Genomic DNA, 21,733 nt, shown 5'->3' with positions numbered 1-21,733 from the left:
AAGGCCTCCCAAGCAATGCTGAACTGTGAGTCAATTAAACCTCTTTCTTTTATAAATTACCCAGTCTCTGGTATTTCTTCATAGCAGTGTGAAAACAGACTAATATGGGTATTAGCAAATGACTGAACTAAGAAACCAGCAAAAGCAGATTTAATTACTTAGTTAGTTTTTGTTTTAGTCATGGTTCTCCAGAGAACAGAACCAGTAGGATGTGTATACATATAAAAAGAGGTTCATTATAAGGAATTGGCTCACCTAAGTCTGGAGACTGGCAAGTCCAAAGTCTGCAGGGTAAGCCAGCAGGCTGGAGACCCTGAGAGCCAGTGGTCCAGCTCAAGTCCAAAGGTAGCCTGCTATAGAACCAGGAAGATCCAACGTTACAAGTGAAGTCCAAAGACAGTCTTCCAGAGAATTCTCTCTTCTCAGAGGAGGCCAGATCTTTTGTCTATTTAAACCTTCAAGTGATTGGATGAGGCCCACGCACATTATGGAGGACAAGCTGCTGTAGTCAATGTCCACAAATTGAAATGTGAGTCTCATCCAAAATACCCTTGCAGAAACACCTAGAATAATGTCTGACCGAATATCTGGATACCTCGTGGCCCAGCCATATTGACAAGTGAAATTAACCATTACAATTTTAATCTGCATGTTTCTGAAAGGATTACATGATAGTTAAAGATCATGGTTAAGGGCAGGGCTTTGGAAGCAGCAGACCTGAGTTTGAATTCTTGTCCTGCCTCCTGTTTGAGAAGTGACTTCACATCTTTCTAAGCTTCAGTTTTCTCATCTTTAAAATGGGGATAATAATAGGCTGTTGTGAGGATTTAATAGAATAATACATGTAACACTCTCAGCACAGGGCCCATCTCATAGTAGGTGTTGGTAAAAGAGGTTGTTTTATTCATATTGCTGTATATATCTAACACTATTCCCTAAGTGTAGTACATATATAAATACATGCTTTTGGCTGGAAAAGCTAAGTGAGATGATCTGGTGCAAAAGCCAGCAGTGTGGATGGAAAGGATGTGCCTGTTCTTTCTCTCAGGAAACCCACAGGGTTGGGCACAGGACCTCAGGTTTTCATTTGGACACCCCAGCAGCCCCTCAATACAGGCTATTCACAAAAGCTGCAATACAGTCATCGTGACAGTCCAGGTGTGAACCCTGACTCCCCACACGTGAGCCATGGTGTCCCTCTAGCCTTGTTCATTCATTGTATCTGTAATCTACTGCCATGATAATGCTGCATAACAAATTATTCCAGAATTCGGTAGCTTGAAACAATAAGCATTGATTATTGCTCCCAAGTCTATAGGTTGGCTGGAAAGTTCTATTGATCTGGACCAGGCTAGGCTTGTCTTGGCTGAGCTCACCCTTGTCTCCCTGGTCAGCTGGCAGGTTGCTGGGGGCTGATTGGTTTAGGATGACCTCAGTCACATGTCAATGGATTACTGTTGGCTGGGGTGTCAGGCATTACAGGTTATGTGTCTTTCATCATCCAATAGGCTAGCCTGGGCTTGCTCACACGGAGCCTAGACAGGGTGGCAAGAGAAAGCAGAAAAGCCACATGGTCTCCTGAGCCCCAGGCTCATCACTTCTGCCACATTCTTTCAGTCAAAATAAATGACAAGAGAAGTCCAGATTCAAAAGCCCAGGGTTGTGAGAAGGCTTGATGTTGGGAACAATGGTAAGAAACCTCTATTTATGGCTGATTGCTAATTAGTGTCGCCTAATTTAGCAATGAAATGTTTCTTCCCATATGTTCCTCTGGAGAGCCCATGGCATTCCTCTCCCCCGCTGAAGGGCCAAAATTAAGGACACAGAAGACTTATTTAAGATATTAAATATCTTATTTAAGATATTAAATATCTTTGCTTTGTTCAAGCTGGTTCACATGCACTTGTCCTCCAGCCTTTGGTGAACTGTTTCAGGACAGGGACAGGTTTAACACAAGGGCGGACCTCTGCAGTGACACTGGGTTTACATATCTGGGTACATGAAGGCAGGTTTCATTCTTGTTCCAAAGAGAATTTTGAGGCATGAAATATTTAGCCTTTATGGAAGCAGGATTTACTTTGACTCATATAGAGAAAGAAAATGTGTGTGTGTGTGTGTGTTTTCAACCCTTGGATGTGATTTTTTTCTAAGGGCTGGTGTGATAGCTTTGCTTGCCCCAAGAGGATGTCCCAGACAGTGCACTAGTTGATGCTGCAGAAATGGAAAATTCCTAGGGATATGTAGCCAATGAACCCCTTCACCCACATTTCCCGATTGTTTGCCACAGTTTGAACAGTGAGTGGAAAGACCTTGTGCATTCGGCAGGCCATACTCGCACGATCCCAGCAGACCTGGGTATGTGCCCATTTGATTCACCCATCATTAAAATGGACTTTTCTAGCCAGGCGCAGCGGCTCACAGCTGTAATCCCAGCAATGTGGGAGGCTTAGATGGGAGGATCGCTTGAGCCCAGGAGTTTGAGACCAGCCTGGGCAACATGGGAAACTCCCTTCTCTACAAAAAATACAAAAAACTTAGCCAGGCATGGTGAACACACCTGTGGTCCCAGCTACTCAAGAGGCTGAGGCAAGAGAATCACCTGAGCCCAGGAAGTCGAAGCTGCAGTAAGCCAAGATTGCACCACTGCACTCCAGCCTGGGTGACCGAGGAGACTCTGTCTCAAAAAAAAATAAATGAATAAATAAATATATATAAAGTGGACTTTTCATGGCTGGATCTGGTAGTTCCAGATGATTTGTACCATTGGAATCCTTTGCATCTTGAATGCTGTTTGAGTCTGAAAACACAGTGATTCAGGTTATACTTGTTTTATTTCACTACTGCAGCTTTACAAACCACCCCAAAATGGGGCACTTTACAGAAAACTAAAAGACAGGTAGATAATGGTTTGCTCAGCACTTTAAGTCTTCACAGAACTTTAACACAAGGGCTGACCTCTTCAGTGACACAGGGTTTACTTGTATATGATACGCAGATTTCATTCTTGTTCCAAAGAGAATTTTGAGCCCATAAGAGATGTAGCCAAATTCGTTTCACTGTGTATCTAATGTGTCTTTATATTTTTCCAAAGCCATGGGACCCGATGTGCAGGAGAAGTTTCTGCTGCCGCCAACAACAATATCTGTGGAGTTGGAGTAGCATACAACTCCAAGGTAGCAGGTAAGTCATCCCTGCCAAACAGAGGCCCCCACTAGGTAACACGTTGATCTCAAGGCTGACCATGGCCCAGCAAAAAATCCTACTGGTGCAGAAAAGCTAGGATCCACAGATTTGGCACAAGTGAAAAAAATTTTTTTCTTTTAACCTGCATAGCAATATCAATATAGTTTTACATTTTTAATTTAAGCATAATATAAATTCAAAAAAGTTAACAAATCATAAATAAGCTAATGACTTTTCCCAAACTGGCCATACCCATATAGTGATCAGGAAACAAAACGTAACCAGCACCCCAAAGCCCTTCATGCCCCCTTCCAGTTACTACTCAGACACTCAAGAATAACCATGATCCTGTTTTTTAACAGCAAAAAAAAATGGTTATTGCCAGTTTTTGAACTTTATATAAATAGAATTGTCAGTCACTACTCTTCTGTATCAGTGTCAATAACATTTTAATGAGACTCAAATATAGACTATAGAATACAAGGTGGTGTGTACAAATTATTTGTAAACATACTCAGAGCTCTTCAAAATGTTTTGCACGATGGAACTCATCTTTAAAAAGAGAAATTCTACCTAGAACCTTTTTCTTACATTTCACTGGATAGGGTAGGATATTTAACAATTTCCTCTTTATGGAGCCTTTAGAAATAAGAGTGGCAAGTCACTGGAAATTTAGAAACCAACACCCCTCCCCTCTCAGAAAAAAAAAAAAAGAGAGAGAGAGAGAGACAGACAGAGACAGAGACTGAGAGATTCATAAGCTTCCAACGAGATGTCTGAGAATGGAGTGGCTCCAGTCTTGTTCCAAGTTTTGCATCAAATTGGTTCTTAATTTATTCAGGCTTAGTCACCCAACCTTGTTTTTCTTTTTTTGTTTACAACTGTCCTGATATTTTCTTTTCCTGGCAATTTAATGGAACCATAAACCTACTTTCTGCTGACACCCCATTTCCGTGGAACTAAATAAAGCAAAAGTAACCTATACAAACCGACTATTAACCTCTTTTCAACACTGTTTGCTAAGAGGCTTGCCTGAACTGGGTGCTGAATGTCACAAAAGAATACATCTGGAGGTTTCTAAAATGCAAATAGAGGAGGCTTAGCCCCTGGGTTTCAGCTTTCTTTACTTTGTGTGCATCCAAAATGCTGGCATTAAAATGTCAGGAGCCATTATGAGTTCAGGGGAAAGAATATCACTCGGTTAATATTTTATAAGCCAGGCTCAGACCTGGGATGGAATCTAAGGGAGGCGGGTTCTCTACTCACAGGACAGAACTGAAAGCAACTGAAAAATTCAAACCTCAATTTCTTATTCACACACCCAAGGTAACTGGTTTTTTGAACAAAGTAAAATGACCACCTGCAAAAGTTAGAAGAGTTAGGGGGAGCTCACAGCTTTCTGGAGGTTCCTGGGAGCTTCTTTTTCCATCTCCTTCTTTTCCTTTTTTCCTCTTCTCTTATTTTTTGCACTCTGAAAACATCTGAGCATTGAGTGCTCATCAAATGTATCTAATTCTCCTGCTGTCTTAGTTTGCTCTTCCTAAAAGCAAAACCTGAGACAAGGATTCCGGGCAAGCAGTTAATGTGGGAGGTGGTCCCCGGAAGCCAGCGTGAGGGAGTGGGGGAAGAAGAAAGGAAAGGAATGAAGGCCAACAAAGTGAGTCTCATGGACAACAGGGGCCCCGTCCTGCAGGTAATTCTCTGAAGGAGTGTGGAGAACACCCCTCAGAATTGACCCCGCTAACGTGAGGAGGCTGTGGCATTAATCTCCCCGTTCCCATCGTTCATTGTTTGGGGGTGCCGTCGGGCCTGTCCAGCCTGCCCAGCTCGCTTGAACTGAGTGGAGCTCCTTGAGCAGAGGACGCCCCCAGGCAAAAAGCCAGGGAGCAGGCCAGAGGACCCGGCAGGTGCAGCACCCTCTGCCTCGCCTGCTGAAGGCAGCCTGACACCTCAAAGACGCGACTGGGCTTCTGTGAAGCCCAAGGACAGCTAGGGCATCACAGCAACGCTTTGAGGTTCCAGAAACCAAGAACGGCCACCCAAAGATTTTGAGCAAGGGAGGCTCCCTTCTTTCTTTTTCCACTCCCTTAGCCCCAGGTTGGCTCCCCTGTGACCACGTACGCTGGTTCTAACTACAAGGGCTGCGAGGCTCCAGTCCCATGCCTGTGCCTTAGGGAACCCAGTGTCCTCTGGCTCTCTGGGGCGTCAGCATGAATTCTCTAGGAAGCACTGGGGAATTACTCATGGATTGCAAAAACAGCAGAGTTTATCTTACAAATTTAAGGAAAACATTTTATTCATCCTGGCTGGCAATTCCAAAAGTTGGCTGGTTTTTAATTATTTGCTAAAAATGAGCCAAACCCTCCAGAGAATCTTCCCATTCGGGAGCCTTCTGGGCTAAGGAGGTCTAAAGCGCCACCTGGTGGCCAACTCGGATCGTTGCTGGTCTCAAAGTCGAGGTGTTCGTTCATTGCAGGTTAGGGGGGCGCCCCTGTGATGTCTGAGATCCTTCCCCAGCACCCCTCCACGCTGTCTCCAGAAAAAGCCCAAAGTTAAAATGTGGTTGAATCTTAACCCAAGGATTCAAAAAAGAAGAGTGGAGATGAGATTGTAATTTGAGTCCTCTGAACAGAAAAGAGCATTGAGCATCTCTGCATCTGCCTGAGTTCCTCTTCTGTTCATAAATTTTTCTCGTTTTTCCATCAAGGCTCCTGTCTTTTTCTCGTTGATTTGTAGGCATTCTTGGTGTGTCCCAGAGGTTAGCCCCTAACCCATTTTAATCAGTGCAAAGATCTTCTCCTTCATTTCTCTTCGTGTCTGTCTTCATTTCAAACTCTGTGACGTGTAGACCCGCACATACGGGATGTCCCGAAAGTCATCCTGCAGTCCTCAAGCTTTAATAACCCCAGAAACATTATTTGAAAGTTTATTTACATTTCCATTTTCACTGATTTAATTGTATAAATTTTGAAGAAAATATTACATTTTTTTATTTTGAAAATGCCTTTATTCAAGTAACTGTCTTTTTAAAAAGGACCCCGTTCTTTCCTCCTTTCTGTTTTCATTTTAATTTTTAAGTAAACAACATCTTCAATCAAAAAGATTGAGTCAAAAATTAAAATTAAATGTGTTATTCAAAATCCACAAAACCAAGCAAACGTACCACAAACAATGACCTTCCAAATGATGGTTTTTGCAAACTGGTCAAATGTGTATTTCTGAGACTGCATCAAGGAGTCATAACACTGTCTGCTGCCTTCAGGCCTTTCGCGTGGTCCGTAGTTACTGTGGGCACCTTCCCGTTGCAGGGGATGGAAGCTGGCGGACAGGTCCCCTGCCCCGTATAGCTCACAGTCTAGGAGGAGACAAAGACAGGGAGCAAATAAACAAAATCAGATAACAACTCATGAAAGAGGACAGAGAGAGTAACCAGGGCTCAGGGACAAGAGGCGCCTGAGGGCGGGGCTCTACAGTTCCTCGCTGTTCTGGATTTCTGCAGAGACTCTCAGAGAAGCCCCAAGAAGGGGCCAGGCCAGGTGGGTCTGGTCCTATTCACCTTCCTTTTTAAACCAAAGCACACAGATTTACACACTGGGCTTCGGGATGAGATCACCTTTGATTGAAGATTTTGAAAAATATTTAAAAACCACACTGTTGACCATTGTGAAAATGCTGTGAAATTTCTCTACCAGCTATGAATTGCTTTCACATATTATTATCATTATTATTATTGGCCAATGAATGTCATAACACTGCAGATAAACATATTTTATCTGAGCTTTTCAATAAACAAGTAAAAATCCCTGTAAGTACAATGACTAACATGAGTTTTCAGAACCTAAAACCTGGATGAGCATGAACTTCCTCCTTACCATCCAGAGCTAATATTCATGAGCACAAAACGTGGCATTGATGAGCACCGAAGTTTGTGGGCAGATGTAGCATTTACTGGAGGCAGGGACAGGCACACCTTGTGCAACAGGAGCAGAGGCAGAGAGGGTGCAGCTCAAATCCCCTGGACATGCAGCCCCCAGGGCACTAGGGCTAGCCACAGTGCATGCTGCACAGGCAGACGGGGAAGGCTCTAAATGAATGGAAGAGACCCACAGAGTCACCTCTACTCATTAATGTGCTGTGCAGGCCTGCCTGGGGTCAGATAGAAACCCTTGATGTGTGCCTGTGTCTGTTCTTGCCCATCAAATACACACATCAGCATTGTTAGGGATGTGAGGACACTGACTCCTTTGATTTCTCTCTCTCTCTCTCTCCCCCTCTCCCTCCCTCCCTCTCTTCCTCCTCTCCTCCTCCCCCCTTCTCCCCCCTCCCTCTCCTCTCTCTCTCTCCCTCCCTTCCTCCCTTCCTCCCTTCATCCCCTCCTCCTCCTCCCCCCTTCCTACTTCTCTCCCTTTCCTCTCTCTTTCCCTCTCCTCTCCCTCTCTCTCTACCCTCTCCTACACTCTCCCTCTCTCCCTCTCCTCTCTGTCCTCTCCTTCTCTCCCTACCTTCTCTCTCCCACTCTCTCCTTCTCCTCTCCCTTTCTCTCTACCTGTTCCCCCTCTGCCTCTCTCTCTCCCATTCTCTCTCTCCCTCTATCTACCCTCTCTCTCTCTCACAGTCTGTCTGCCTGTCTCTCTCCCTCTCTCCTTCTCTCCCTCTCTCTCACTCAGTCTACTCTCTGTCTCCACCCCACATTCCCCTGTAGCTCCTAGAGCATCCAGGGGCAGAGGAGAGGCCCTCCCTAAAAACCCTTGGGTCACGCTGAGCCTCTGTCTTGGCTGCTAATGGTGCAGTTGCTTGCAAAATTAATACTGTATCTCATTCAATTAATGCATGCCTCATTCCTCTTGAGCTTAACAAGATTAAAAGAATGTCGGGCGCCTGGTCCCTGAATATGAATGAGAGACTTGCTCTCAGCCTGTGGCCACCCTATAATGTTAAAACAGTCAGAAGATTAATACACATCCTCTCTGAGGTTCTTGTGCAGCACAGAGGGAGCCCATGAAGGTGATAAGAGCTGCAAAGGGGAAGAGGGTTCAAGGCACAGCTGGAAGTGCCATGCACCAGCCCTGGCAAAATCCAGGGCTGACATTGGTTGGTTTGTGGGGCAGCAGAAGCCTGCTTTGGCCAGGGTTGAATTTCTCACCTTCCAGTTGAGTGGGCCATTCGGTCCTGGTCATCTGGGCACTAGGCAAGTTCAAGAGCATCTGAGCAAGTGAATACCAGCCTCTCTCTGTTTATTTCCCACCCACAGAGTGGGCGTGACTTTGCACAAGAAGAAGCTGCACTGACCAGTTTATTCGATGGCTTATTAGTCACCTGCATTAAATAAAGTTTTTAAATAAATAAAAATATAGGTTGGCCAAAAGCAAAATAAGGTCTTAAATTTCCCATCTCCTTATAAAATGAACCATAAAATTTAACATCTGGAAAGTTCAAACCAAAGACTAGGCTTATTCTAGATAAGCTTCCTCCAGGAGAAAGAATGCTAACTGATAACTGGATGTTTGTTGGCAAAAATGGTGATTACACTTATGGGTTAACAGTAGAAGATGGATGAGCAGAGCCTGTTATTCATTCTTCTGGACCTGTTATTTGTGTTGGGGAGAAAATCAACTAAATAAGGTAATAATGCCAGATATTTATTCACCAAATATTTGTCAAGCTTAAAATAAATACCAAGTATCATGCTGATCCTCAAGGACACGGAAGTGAACAAAATAGACACATGCCCTATACTCAAAGACCGTGCCTTCTGGTGGTGTATGAAACACGCAAATAGGCAGTTGCAATAGAAGGTTAAAGGTACACAAGAAAAGAGCTATGAGCACTGAAGAGGAAAGTGAGATCGTTGAGTCTCCTGGGGCCTGAAAGTAGTAGACCCTCAGCAAAGAAAGCAATTTCATGTCCATTTCAGGTGTCTGGCAAGAACCTGGGTGGCTTTTACGATTGACGTGCTCGCCATGTTGGAGAGTGAGGCTTGTGAAATAGTGTCCTTGAGGCACAACGTCCATTGGCCACCGGGGACAAGGAAGGAGTTTTGGGGCCCAGGTTTTGACTGTGCACGGCTCAACCCCTTCATTCCATAATCACAGTGGATGGAAAGACTTAGGTCAGCTTCACTAGCACTCTAAGCTCCATGCCACAGAATCGTGAACCCACTGACCGTCCAGATGACAAAGCCTGGAGAGAGGCATGTGACCCTGTCAGCGAAGTTCTGAGGGTAGTGATGGGGAGACAGCACACCCAACCCAATGGTGGCTGCTGAGTTCCCCCTGGAGAGGCCTTTGTGGATGGCCAGACGGGGACTGGAGACCTAGGAGCGCCAGCTCAGCAGGGGCAGCGCAGGCACCTTCACCCTGTGCCCCTGTGTCTTAGGATTGTGTGTGCCACACTATCCTGGACTGCAGGACTTTGCTCCTTCTCAACATCCTGCAAGAAATCACTCCCACGAAGCATCAGAGAGGAACACAAACTTTACAGCGATGCTATAGGGAAGAAAGGAGAGGCGGCCGTCTGACACAGAATTACTGATACAGTTTAGAATGGCCATCTCTGCCTTTCTGTCCTCTCCAAAGTCCCTCTCAGCTACAGTGCAAATGGGAGTTCCTCTTTCCTGACCCCACCCGCTCCTGCACTGCCCCTGCCCCTGCCCCTCTCTCTGTCCCCTGCCCTCTGCCTGCTGGAATTTCTCCTCAAATATCGATTGCCTCCCCCATTTATCATGTGTAGTAGCTTTTTTTCTCTCTTAAAACTTGGCTGCAGCCGACACCCAGTTCTCTGAGGCCGAGCTTCTACTTAGAAACGAGCTTATCAAAGAATCGCTTCAGCAAAGGTGGTCTCTCCCATTATGAATTCTAGTAAGTTTTGCTAGGGGAATAAAATTGTCTTTGAATCATTACATCAGCAAAGATGTGGGTGGGATGCAGAAAGGAGCCAGTAGGACCGTCTGTGCCTCCTCCTTGATCCCTGGACTGCACAGTGGCCCCAGAGCACCTGAGATCTCCAACCCTTCCAAGTACCCAGGGCCCAAGCCCTCCTCCACCTCCTGTCTCCTGCGAACTGGGGAACCCAAACCTGGTGTCCTCTGCTCAACATGTCCACAGGCATCCGGATGCTGGACCAGCCATTCATGACGGACATCATCGAGGCCTCCTCCATCAGCCATATGCCACAGCTGATCGACATCTACAGCGCCAGCTGGGGCCCCACAGACAACGGCAAGACAGTGGATGGGCCCCGGGAGCTCACGCTGCAGGCCATGGCCGATGGCGTGAACAAGGTAAGGGGGCCGGCCCCCTAGGCCCTGGCCACTCACAAGGTGGGACAAAGTGGGTGGAGGGGTAGAGGCAACTGGGTGAACCACTGTCACCCTGTGTGTGAGTCCAGGTCCTGCAGGAATCAGACAGCACAGGGGCTTAGCCATGCAGGAGGCTGACTGCGGGGAGGCCTGTGAAGGATAAGGAGAGAGGGCAGAAGAGCCTCAGACACGATGCCTACCTGGCTCCTGCAAACAACAGTGGGAAGGAAGGGGCTGGGGAGGGAGGGTCTCAGAACAGCAGTCCCCACGCCAAAGCTGCCCATCACAGACAGAAAGGGGCCTGCACCGGCACCCCCACCACCCACTCAGTCATTGGCTGGCAGTAGCACACAGAATGTGGGGTCTCCGCGTACATGGGGCGGTAGATCCAGGAGGCAGCAGCCAGGACTATGACCATGACGCTCGTGGGGCAGGGGGTCTGAGCATGCATCCTCACAGCCGCTCCTTCAAGATTAGCCCGGGCTTGGACAGAGCCGAGGAGAAGGAAGCCGGGCAGAGCCTCCAAAGGGATGAGATGCAGGTCAGTGCTGCATAGGGAGGGGAAGGGGGCCCCTTCTCTGAGACGCTGGGGCTGGAGCCACCCCAGAGGAGACACAACCCCAGCCTCAGAGACCAGAGGATTTCTGGGCTCCAGTCTATCAGGAAGTGACTTAGCCTCGCCTGTAAAACGGTGATAATGAGGGGTCACGGGGTCACTGTGATGTGTAAATGAGATAAAAGATGCAACTGCTCGGCACTGAGAAGTGCCTGCAAAGGGTCAGCATTTGTCCCAGTCTTGACTGCCACTTAAGCAACCACCCCAAAACTTCAGAGCACAGAACACAACTCCTTTACTATGCTTGGGATGCTCTCGGTCAGGAATTTGGACCGGGCACGCTGGGGATGGCTCGTCTCTCCTCCACGATTCCTGGGGCCTCGGCCAATAGATTCGTTACTTGAGCATCCATTACCAAACTGTTGTGTCTTCATGAGCTGCTCTGATGCATCCATCTACTTGCCATGCGTGGCGCACCTCCCACCCCTTGGCTTATGCAGTCTTTCAGGCCTGTTCTGGCTGCCAGGACAGCAGTGGTCCCCTCCCTGTGCTCCCAGAGGACTCTTTGTAATCAGCCTGGATGTGGGACTCACACTGCAAGGTCACTGCCGTGTGTGGAGTGGTGTGGTGCTAAGTGAGGGAAAGGACAGTGCGTGAGATTTTGGGTGTGGCTTTTGGAACTCCATTTTGGGAATGTTTTTAAATTTGCTTCTTAGATTTTGGTAAATTTCAAATAGATGAAATGGCTATAGGAACCAGCACTATTATAAATAAATTATAAAATGCATCCGTTCCACATACACATTTAAGTTATGTACAGTCTGTTTATGGAAAATGCATAAATTCATTACTTATACGTTGATAACACTAATATAAGTGAATGTACAGAACACTGTATGTTTAATGCGGGCTTAAAAAGAGAACATTGAAGAAAATAAGAGTGGGCAATTGAAGGCTGCTTTTCCATACATTTTTTGAGGTCAGAAAACATGTGTTTTCCTGCCCAGACCATCCTCAGGAACTGGCCCAGGGCTTGAGAACATAGTGGATGAGCTGTTCAGGGAGTGGATATGGAATTAATGCAGACACGAAATGTTATGGTTGAGAGGCTGAAAGTCTCATTGAAATCTATGACTACAATGGATGCCATTGGTGCCCACCAAAATCCCCTTTACCAGGCAGGCCTGGGGGCCACCCCAGCTGCTGTGAGTGTTGGCTGCTGATGGCTCACAGCAGCCCCTCTCACGAAGCATTGCCCTGACAGATAGAATCTCTCCCAGAAAGTTATGCCCCCTACACCCAGGGCACAGCCCACAGCTGATGACTAACGCAGGAGCCTGCTTGCCTCCAACAGGGAGGAGTCTTCAATGTCATTTATGGTCCAGAGCCCCCTGTGGGCCAGGCCAAGGGTAGGCTTTACCCAAGACTACATAGCTTTGGGTTTCCTTCCCCTCTGTATCTTCCTTCACTCCCTTGCTCGCAGGTTGCTCCTGAGAGCTCTCCCTCAATGAGTCTGGGGCAGCTGAATCTCTTTCTCAGGCTCTTCTTCTAGGGAACACCTCCCACAAACACTGCCTCAAAATTTACCCCACTAGGTTTCCCTTTTTCCTTTGGCTGCCAGGAAGCTTAGAACTAAGTGTGCGCATATTACCATTGGTTTTTTAGATTAGGTTTTCTTCTACCTTCTTTTTTTTTTTTTCTTTTGAGATAGGGTCTCACTGCATCACCCAGGCTGGAATGCAGTGGCACAATCTCAGCTCACTGCAGCCTCAACCTCCTGGGCTCAAGTGATTCTCCTGCCTCAGCCTCCAGAGTGGCTGGGACTACAGGCGCATGATACCACACCCAGCTAACTTTTTGTAGACATGTTTCACCACGTTGCCCAGGCTGGTTTCAAACTCTGGGACTCAAGAGATCCTCCCACCTTGGCCTTGGATTACAAGCATGCGCCACTGCACCCGGCCTCTTCCACCCCATTTTTCTCCATCTCTTCACCACTCACAGCCTCCAAAATCATCCCTTAGCTTCTGTCCCTGTGTCCGTGTTTGTATTCCTAGTGAGTCTAAGCCTCTGGATGCTAGGCAATGTAAAATTTGTAAAAGAATTGATGAAATGAGCTCAGTCTGATTAGATTATATTTAGCCATGAGAAATCTAACTTTGGATCCTTACTAAATTGTTGCTTGCTTACACACATTCCTAGTCTTACCAGACTAAAGCATCTCGCTGGACAAAAATTGGCAAGTTCACATGTAACTTCCCCAGAGTCTCAGCCCTAAACAATAGTAAACAATATTTCAAACCAAGTGGAACCCTTCAGCGCAGTGGGTGGCCAACTTTGGCACACAGGCTGGATCTAACCCCCAGACTGGCTTTGCAAAGACAATTTCCTTGGGACAGAGCCAGACCCTTCCAGGCCTTTGTGACACTCTGGGCACCTCCAACCACAGCTGTCACAGGCCCCAGGGGAAGGAAGCACATAGGCTACCAAATGAAGGGTCTCATCTCTCAGAATCAGGCTTTTCTGGTGCTGGTCAACATCTTTGTCTTCACTGGAGAGCCAACACTGCACAGCAGCAGGTCCGTCCTGTTGCAGGGATATTTCAGCAGGTGGAGAGCTCCTCTTGACAGTGGTGAGACCTGAGTTTTAACCTCAGTCCTGCCCCCCATTGGCTGGGGAACTTCAGACTGACTAGTCGGTGTCTCCATTCCTCACTTTCTGCAAAATGGTCGGAGTCAGTGCTTCTTAAAGTGTGGCCACAGCCCACCTGGGAGAGTGAAAAATGCAAAACCTCAGTGCCTCCTCCCCTCCCACAGATGCCGCATTTTAACAAGATCCCATTAAAGTTTGCAAAGTGTTGCTCTACATGATCTTGAGGATCCAAATCATCTAACCCTGAGATCCTAAGACCCTAACACATGGTTTCTTAAAACCTACAATGAATAGAAAAGGGCAGCAGGGGTGACGCATTTCCAGAAAGGAACAGCCCTGTATTTCCTCATCAGGACGATGGGTTGGACGGGTGGGCTGTGTGATGACTGAGCCACACACCATTTGTCTCTGTGTTGAAGGAACAGAGACCTAGGTAGCCCAAATAAATTGGTTTCTCGTAAGAATGCACCAGGAGGGGCTGGGCATAGTGGCTCACGCCTGTAATCCCAACACTTTGTGGGGCTGAGGCCGGTGGATCACCTGAGGTCAGGAGTTCAAGACCAGCCTGACCAACATGGTGAAACCCCGTCTCTACTAAAGATACAAAAAATTAGCCATGTGTAGTGGTGGGCACCTGTAATCTCAGTTACTCAAGAGGCTGAGGCAGGAGAATCACTTGAACCCGGGAGGCAGACGTTGCAGTGAGCTGACATCATGCCATTGCACTCCAGCCTGGGCATCAAGAGTAAAACTCTATCTCAAAAAAAAAAAAAAAAAGCACCAAGAGGGATCAGGGCAATGAGATAGATTCAGGCAAGACCTCATAGTGCCTGGGACCAGACAGACATCCTGATCCAAGGTGGCTGCAGGATGCCAGCCCCAAGAATGTGTGGAGAGCCACAAGAGGGCTCTGCAGTCATGGGGCTAGGCCACACTCACCCTGTCTGCTTCTGCCCGGCTCCGTGGCTCCCACTCTCCAACTAACCCTTCCCCTTCCTTGAGGCTTATGCTTAGAGGTGTTTCCACTTGGACACCACCCCATTGGCACCCTTGCTTGTTAGAACCTGTCAGCCTCTGCTCCAGCTGCCACCTGCCCTCGATGCTTTCAGGGAAATTTTGGTTAAAAATTAGGGGAAACACCCCAAGATGAGCCTCCAAAACCAAGAAATGTTCTGTTGGGAAGGTTCAGAACTTGCAGGGTCAGAGGCCAGTCAGAAGGTTTCTAACAAAACCCCTTTCTTTCTCCTGTGAGGATATCAAAGCGTAGTTGTCTATATTCAGTCTTCTTAGGCATCTGATGGAGTAGTTTCTTCTCAGCTGTTGAATTCTTTCAAAGGTCTGAACAGAAATATAAGACTGTATGCACCTGTATTAATCTGTTTTCATGCTGTTGGTAAAGACATACCTAAGGCTGGGCAATTTATAAAAGAAAGAGGTTTATTGGACTTACAGTTCCACATAGCTGGGGAGACCTCATAATCATGGTGGAAGGTGAAAGGCATGTCTTACATGGCAGCAGACAAGAGAAGAGAGCTTCTGTAGGGAAACTCCCCTTTTTAAAACCATCGGATCTCATGAGACTTATTCACTATCAAGAGAACAGCATGAGGAAGGCCCGCCCCCATGATTCACTTACCTCCCACTGGGTCCTTCCCACAACACGTGGAAATTCAAGATGAGATTTGGGTGGGGACACAGCCAAACCCTATCAGCACCTCTTCTGTTGTGGGTTCAATTGTGTCCCCAGATATTCATATGTTGGGGTCCTAATCCCCAATACCTCATAATGTGACCTTATTTGGAAATAGGGTCATTGCAGATATAATTAATTAAGATGAGGTCATATTGGAGTAGGATGGGCCCCTAATCCAATATGATTGGTGTCCTTATTTAAAAGACAGAAAAAAAAAAAAAAGAACAGGAACATCTGGGCACAGATATGCACACAGGGAGAACAGTGTGTGAAGATGAAGGCAGAGGGGCTGGGGATGCATCTACAAACCCAGGAAAGCCAGAGATGGCCAACAGCCCACCGGGAGCTGAGAGAGGAATGGGATAGATTCCGTCTCCAGAACTTCTAGGAATGGAATTGAATCTGTTATGTCTCCAGAACTTCTAGAGATGGATTCTATTCCTAGAAGCTCTGGAGATGGAAGTGTCAGCAGGGTTGGCTGACATTTCTGTCTCCAGGACTTCTAGGCAAGAAATTTCTGTTGTTTAAGCCACCCAGTTTGTGGTCTTTTGGTTGTTACTTTGGTCCTTTGGTTGTGGTCCTTTGGTAGCAGCCCTGGCAAACTCATGCACCTTCCAGTCTTAGAATGGATCATCAAAAAAGAGGTTTGGCAGTGTGGGAATGACCTGGTCACTGTTCAAGGTCACCTTGATGTCACCTGGCCCTCTCCTTTACAGCCAAGATGGTCAATAGTTGATCCAATTATGACTTTTTTCTTCTAGTTCAGGACCTTGAGAAGTCTCCCTCCCTCCCTTCTCTGACGTAGCTTCCTCGAAGGAATGAGCATGCGAAAATGCTCACGATGCAGTCCTAGGAGAGAAACATGTTTCCAAGTTAGGGACAGTGCTGTGCTGAAATGCTCCCAATAACATCACACTGGGAGCTTGAAATTCGACATGGAAATTGACAAACACTAAAAATAAAGCCCTTTTATGCCCCCTTCAGAGAGCTGGTTGTTAAACATTTAACAGCACACGCCTCGTTAGAGGACTCTTCTGACTTCCCTTAAATTATAGCACTTACATACCTATGTGTTCTCCCTGCAAGTAACAGCCACCCTTGCCTTCATGAGTCTGGAAGTTCCCTTTGGGAAGTGGAAAAACTGGAGGAAAAACACCTGAAACCCCAAGGTTTTATGTTTCCCCAAAACGACAAGTTTCCCAACCAGAGTCCTAAGTTACCCCAAGACTGTGGAGGACAACTTTTCTAAGTCAAGGAAAGATCTCACACTTTAACGAATTCATCACTTTTACATTAAATACAAGGATCCCAGAAACACAATTATGAGATGGGAAACAGAGTCCTCGAAGTGAACATCATGGTGACAGCAGCTAAATGTCCATTGCTACACTGTTTCGGAAATAGTGAAGACGCTTTATTACAAGGTTATGGCAGTCTGCTGTTGAAATTCAACCCATCTGAAACAGCAACGGGAGCCCGACATTTGAGTGACACAATGCGGCTTACAGAGAATGTCTGCCAACAGGATCGGGTGGCAGGAAAGTGACGTCCCTACCCTGTTTCAATGCCTGGTCTCCTTAAGAAGCATTTAGGATGAAATTTTTGATGCACAAACAGCCTGTTTCCTTATTGCATTATTTGTTGTGTGACTGGAGAGAAATGGTTACACATCCAAGCCCCAGACCAGGTGACAGCAGGTGCCCAGGGGAACCGTTGGCAGATTCCCCCTTTCCTCAGCAGACATGGATTTTCCCTGAGAGGCACTTTTTTTAACACCTGAGGCCAAAAGAGAGTCGGGAAGGTAGGCGATGTCTGCCCTCTCTCCAGACTGACATCCCTGGGTGCCCCTGTCATTTTCCAAGGACTTCTGCATTGCTCCACTGCCTCTCAAAGCAGGATATTTCTCTCTCCTCCATCTGTAGCCTCCCTGGCTGCAGGTGAAAAGGCCCTTTCAAGTGTGATTGTCCTGCAAAGCATGCCGAGCCCGCTGAAGCTTAAGAGAAAAATTGTTATGACTGATCTTCAGATGACAGCATGTACATCTTTTAGAAAGTGGAGTGAGTATGATGAAAAATATATGATTTCTCATTTGACTTTTCCCCAAGCAATGGGAATAAATTTCCCCAAGCAGTGGGAATAAATCTTTCCTCGTTTCAATGTGACATTTTTTGAACAACTTTGTCGCATTTTGGAAGTGAGGGTGCATTGTGCATTAGCGAAGTTTTTCTCCCAGTTACTTCCACTGCCTGGTCTACTCTAAGGGAAAATCCACTTCTGAAAGGCAATCTTCACATAAACAAAGGAGCCAGAGAATTACCTGTTACACAAGGCACTTCTTATGTTTGTCTTTCAATTTTATCATCCTGTAAGTGTGTTTTGTTTGACCAACATAGTAATGATTGAAAGGAAGAGAACAAAGAGGAAATGGATAAGAGACTTTTATCGGGGCACACACTGTTTGCCATAGATCCCACCATTCCCAGTTGTCTGATGGCTGCTTCGCACAAACATCACCTACCTGGCTCCTTAGGGACTTGAAGTTTGCACCTCCTACATTTGCTTAGTAAATACTTGAGAGAAGCAGTGAGGAGTGGGCAAGAAGGAAATCCTCTTTTTCTTTTGCTTATTTTAATCTTTAGCTTTGTAGTCTATGTGTTGGGTTTACAGTTACAGCATTTTTCACACTGTATATGGGAAGAGGGTGACAGTCAGAGACCCCTGAATTACCAGAGGGTTCAATAATTGACTTCTGTCTTAGTTTTCGATCTCCTGGAAGCAGATCCTGAGGCAAGATTTGGGATCAAGTAGTTTATTGGGGAGGTAAAGAGAATACCAGTGATGAACGGGAAGTGTGGCAGGAAAGAGACAGGACCGGTTAAGGCTATGTTATCCTGCCAGTCATTACTGTCAGCAACTGGAGCTTAATGCCACTGGGAAACTTTGGAAAACCACACCGAAACTTGAGAACACACCCCAAAGGTATCCCACCCTGTGGGAAAGGAGCTGGAATAAAACCCATTGATGAGGTTTGTTCCCAAAACTTGTAAATGCCCCAGTGCTTTCAGCCTGAGAACAGATGCACAGAGCAGCCTTCAGCCTCTTGGGAGGAAGCCCTTAGACAAAAAGATGCATATGTTGACATTTGGAAACTCCCAGGTACAGGGAATTCTAAAGTCCAAGGCATATGGGCTCACACACAACTCCCAAAGTGCAGCTTAAGCAAAACCTAACCTGAGACTTAGAGTCATCACTCTCCGGATAAATAAAGCACTGGCAAGGTGACGTGTTTACTGTTCAGGAAAAGGATGTAGCCCTTTCAAAGAGGGAGCTACAAAAACCAGCCATTGTGGGACACAGCATCTTATTTTGCTCTGACAACCAGAAGGGGAATTCGGGTGACGCTAGAAGGTCTTGAAAGTGACAACTGATTCATGAACTGCTTTCCACAACTTGAGGAAATGCAGCCACCCAGGGCAACCCTGGTACACCTATTGCTGGCTCTGATGACTACATCCCAACTTCTTCTTAATCACTCTTCAGAGTTGCTGCTGGAGGGAATATTTTAGGAATATTTAAAGACAAGGCCGCAAAAATTCTCTAAGATACAGATGAGACAGCGCATTGATTGTTTACTCCCTAAGGGGCTGCAAAGGGCAAAGCACAGATCTCAGCTCTTCTTCTAGCTGGAATGTATGGACTGGGACCACTTACAAGAAAACCACCATCCAGGAAAGCAGGGGACAGAAAGCTGCCTGGGGAGACAGTGATAAATTAGGCATGGGCGAGGGGAAGCCACAGTGCTGCCTGCTGAAATTTAATCAGAGCCATGGGTTGTACACCGTGGCAGTGAGTGCCAGGGCCTCTGGCAGACGATGAATGCCTCCTGCCAAGGAGCTCTCACGAATACTCCTCGAGCCCAGATTTATGCTCTGCAGCCAGATGAAGGTCGCAACTGAGCAGAACTGCTGCAGCGTGGAATCTGTAGCTCAGCCTTGGAAACTTAGCTGGTGCCGTTACCGTCCCTCCTTTCATTTCTGGGATAAAGAGAACTACGAGAAAAGTCTGGTGGGTTTCGGGTGATCCTTGTGACTAGCCATCTCGTTTTGCCAGCAACTTTCCTGTTTTTAGCACTGAAAAGTCCTACATCTCAGGAAACCCCTCAATCCTGGGCAAACCAAGAGAGTTGGTCACCCAGCCTTTGGCATTATTAGTAGCGTTGGCCCACCTGGTCCCAGTGAGAAATTCACCCGAGGTTAGAAGCTGACATGAATGTAAACTCAGCAGCACCTCTGACATCAGAAAGATTCATCACTACAATGGCTGGATCCTTTGAGCAGTGAGACAGAATAACACAGGATTCTGACCTCCAGGGTGGTTACACGAAAACCAGACAATAACTAAAGACAACCAAAGGTGCCATCAAACACTGAATTGAGGTGAGGATTTGAATCAGAGGCCAGGGCAACTGCATCATCCTTAGCTTGGCTTTTCCAGAGAACTTGATACCCTACTCCCGCTGAACTACCACAGAACCCACAGGGGCTCTGCAGAGTCTCGAACTGACCAGTAAAAGTTCCAAACTACAAAGGATACCATCTGTCATCACTCCTACTCATAACTCATTGATTTAAATGGCTTATAAGACCTCACCCAACCACAAAGAGGCCTGGTCATGGGCTCAGACCATGGACAGTTTGCAATATTTAGCAAGCAGTAGCAATGACTACTACGATGTGCACTGAAACAGTTAGGTAACTCAAGAGGTAACCAGTTGACCTAGTGAGGACAAATGTGCAAATGTCGAAGATGTTTGTGAACTGTTTGAATACAATTTGCCAAATATGTTCATGAATAATTTGAATAAAATTTTTCGTGAACCATGAGTGCAGAAAGGCAATATTCATAAATCAATACATGGTTTCATGTGCAATTTAAAATACGTGTTTATTTTAAAATTCATATTTTAATAACAGATTAAAGTAATATAATGAAAAAGTGTCTGCAAGTCTAAATCCAACACATCAAAGAAAAAGGAAAAACTCAGTAAATATATATGCATATAGATAATAAAAATCCAGCTCAGTTTCTTAATACAGGAAGAGCTCTTACAAACCAATAAAAAGAATATTATGAGGTCAGGCGAGGTGGCTCACACCTGTAATCCCAGCACTCTGGGGGGCTGCAGTGGGCAGATCCCTCGAGGTCAGGAGTTTGGGACCAGCCTGGCCAACAGGGTGAAACTCCGTCGTCTCTACTAAAAAAAATAAATAAATAAAAATAAAAATCAGCCGGGCACAGTGCTATGTGCCTGTAATCCCAGCTACTCGGGAGGCTGAGGCAGGAGAATATCTTGAAGCCAGGAGGCAAAGACTGCAATGAGTCGAGATCACACCATTGCACTCCAGCCTGGGTGACAGAGCTATACTCTGTCTCAAAAAAAAAAAAAAAAAACAAAATTCTATGAAAGAAAAAAAAATAGGCAAAGGATATTATCTTTTGGGGCTTGAGGCTTTGCTAAATAATAAAACAAGAATACAAATGAGCAGGAAAGACACAAAAAGATAAATTAAAGTTCAGTGAAAAAATACATAACTCAAAATAATGAGGTACTATTTTTACCCACCAAATTGGCAAAACTATTTTTAAGAAATGACAATTCTAAATTATGACGCGTATGAGCTGAATATAGAGTTCTTATGCACTGCTGGTAAACATATAAACTGCTAACAAACTTTATCAAAAGTAATAATATGGCAGATGGACTAAGAATCGTCATTCATTTTTTTCACCCAAAATTTCCTCTTTTAGAAACACTGCCTAAGAAAATAAACATACAAAGACATATAAAAGATTATGTTCATTTTAAACATAAAGTACTTTTTTAAAAACTAGAGACAACATTCCATGTACATTCAAGAAGAGGTGTAAATAAATTGCGGAATGGCTATTTCATAAAACTAATAAAAAATTATGGTGTAGAAGAGTAATCACATAAAAATATTAATTATATAAATTGTGAGAAATACATTTTAAGCAGGCCGAGAAAGTTGATCAATTTTTATTATCCCAATTTCACTTTCAAGCCCATTCTTATACTTTGCATTTATATGTAAAGTTGGCAAGAATCCACAAAATATCACCAGTGATTATCTATTCATGTAAGATTACAAAGGATTTTTATTTCCTTCATCTTCTATATTCCAATTATTCTATAATAAATATTATTTTCATAGTAAAAAAATACAATAACTTTTTCCAAGGTGTGCTAATGTTGTATTAAGAAATCAAGGTGACTGGAAAATAAAAATTACTATAATTGTTTACAAAAAGATAATCTCTCCCAGGCTTGCCT

The 21,733-nt window shown here is 45.5% G+C and overlaps 1 protein-coding gene across 2 annotated transcripts in view; it reads left to right on the top strand.

The window, feature by feature from the left end:
* The window catches only part of PCSK2 (proprotein convertase subtilisin/kexin type 2), a 272,443-nt gene that overhangs the window by 209,294 nt on the left and 41,416 nt on the right, over positions 1–21,733 (top strand). For both annotated transcript variants that reach the window (XM_055265069.2, XM_055265068.2), the window contains 2 exons: positions 3,092–3,180; positions 10,287–10,462. In XM_055265069.2, the coding sequence (XP_055121044.1) occupies positions 3,092–3,180; positions 10,287–10,462 (265 nt within the window). The remainder of the gene's footprint in view (positions 1–3,091; positions 3,181–10,286; positions 10,463–21,733) is intronic.

The sequence above is a fragment of the Symphalangus syndactylus genome, chromosome 24 (genome assembly GCF_028878055.3).
Source record: "Symphalangus syndactylus isolate Jambi chromosome 24, NHGRI_mSymSyn1-v2.1_pri, whole genome shotgun sequence".
NCBI lineage: Eukaryota > Metazoa > Chordata > Mammalia > Primates > Hylobatidae > Symphalangus > Symphalangus syndactylus.
This window is presented reverse-complemented; position numbering and strand designations above follow the sequence as displayed.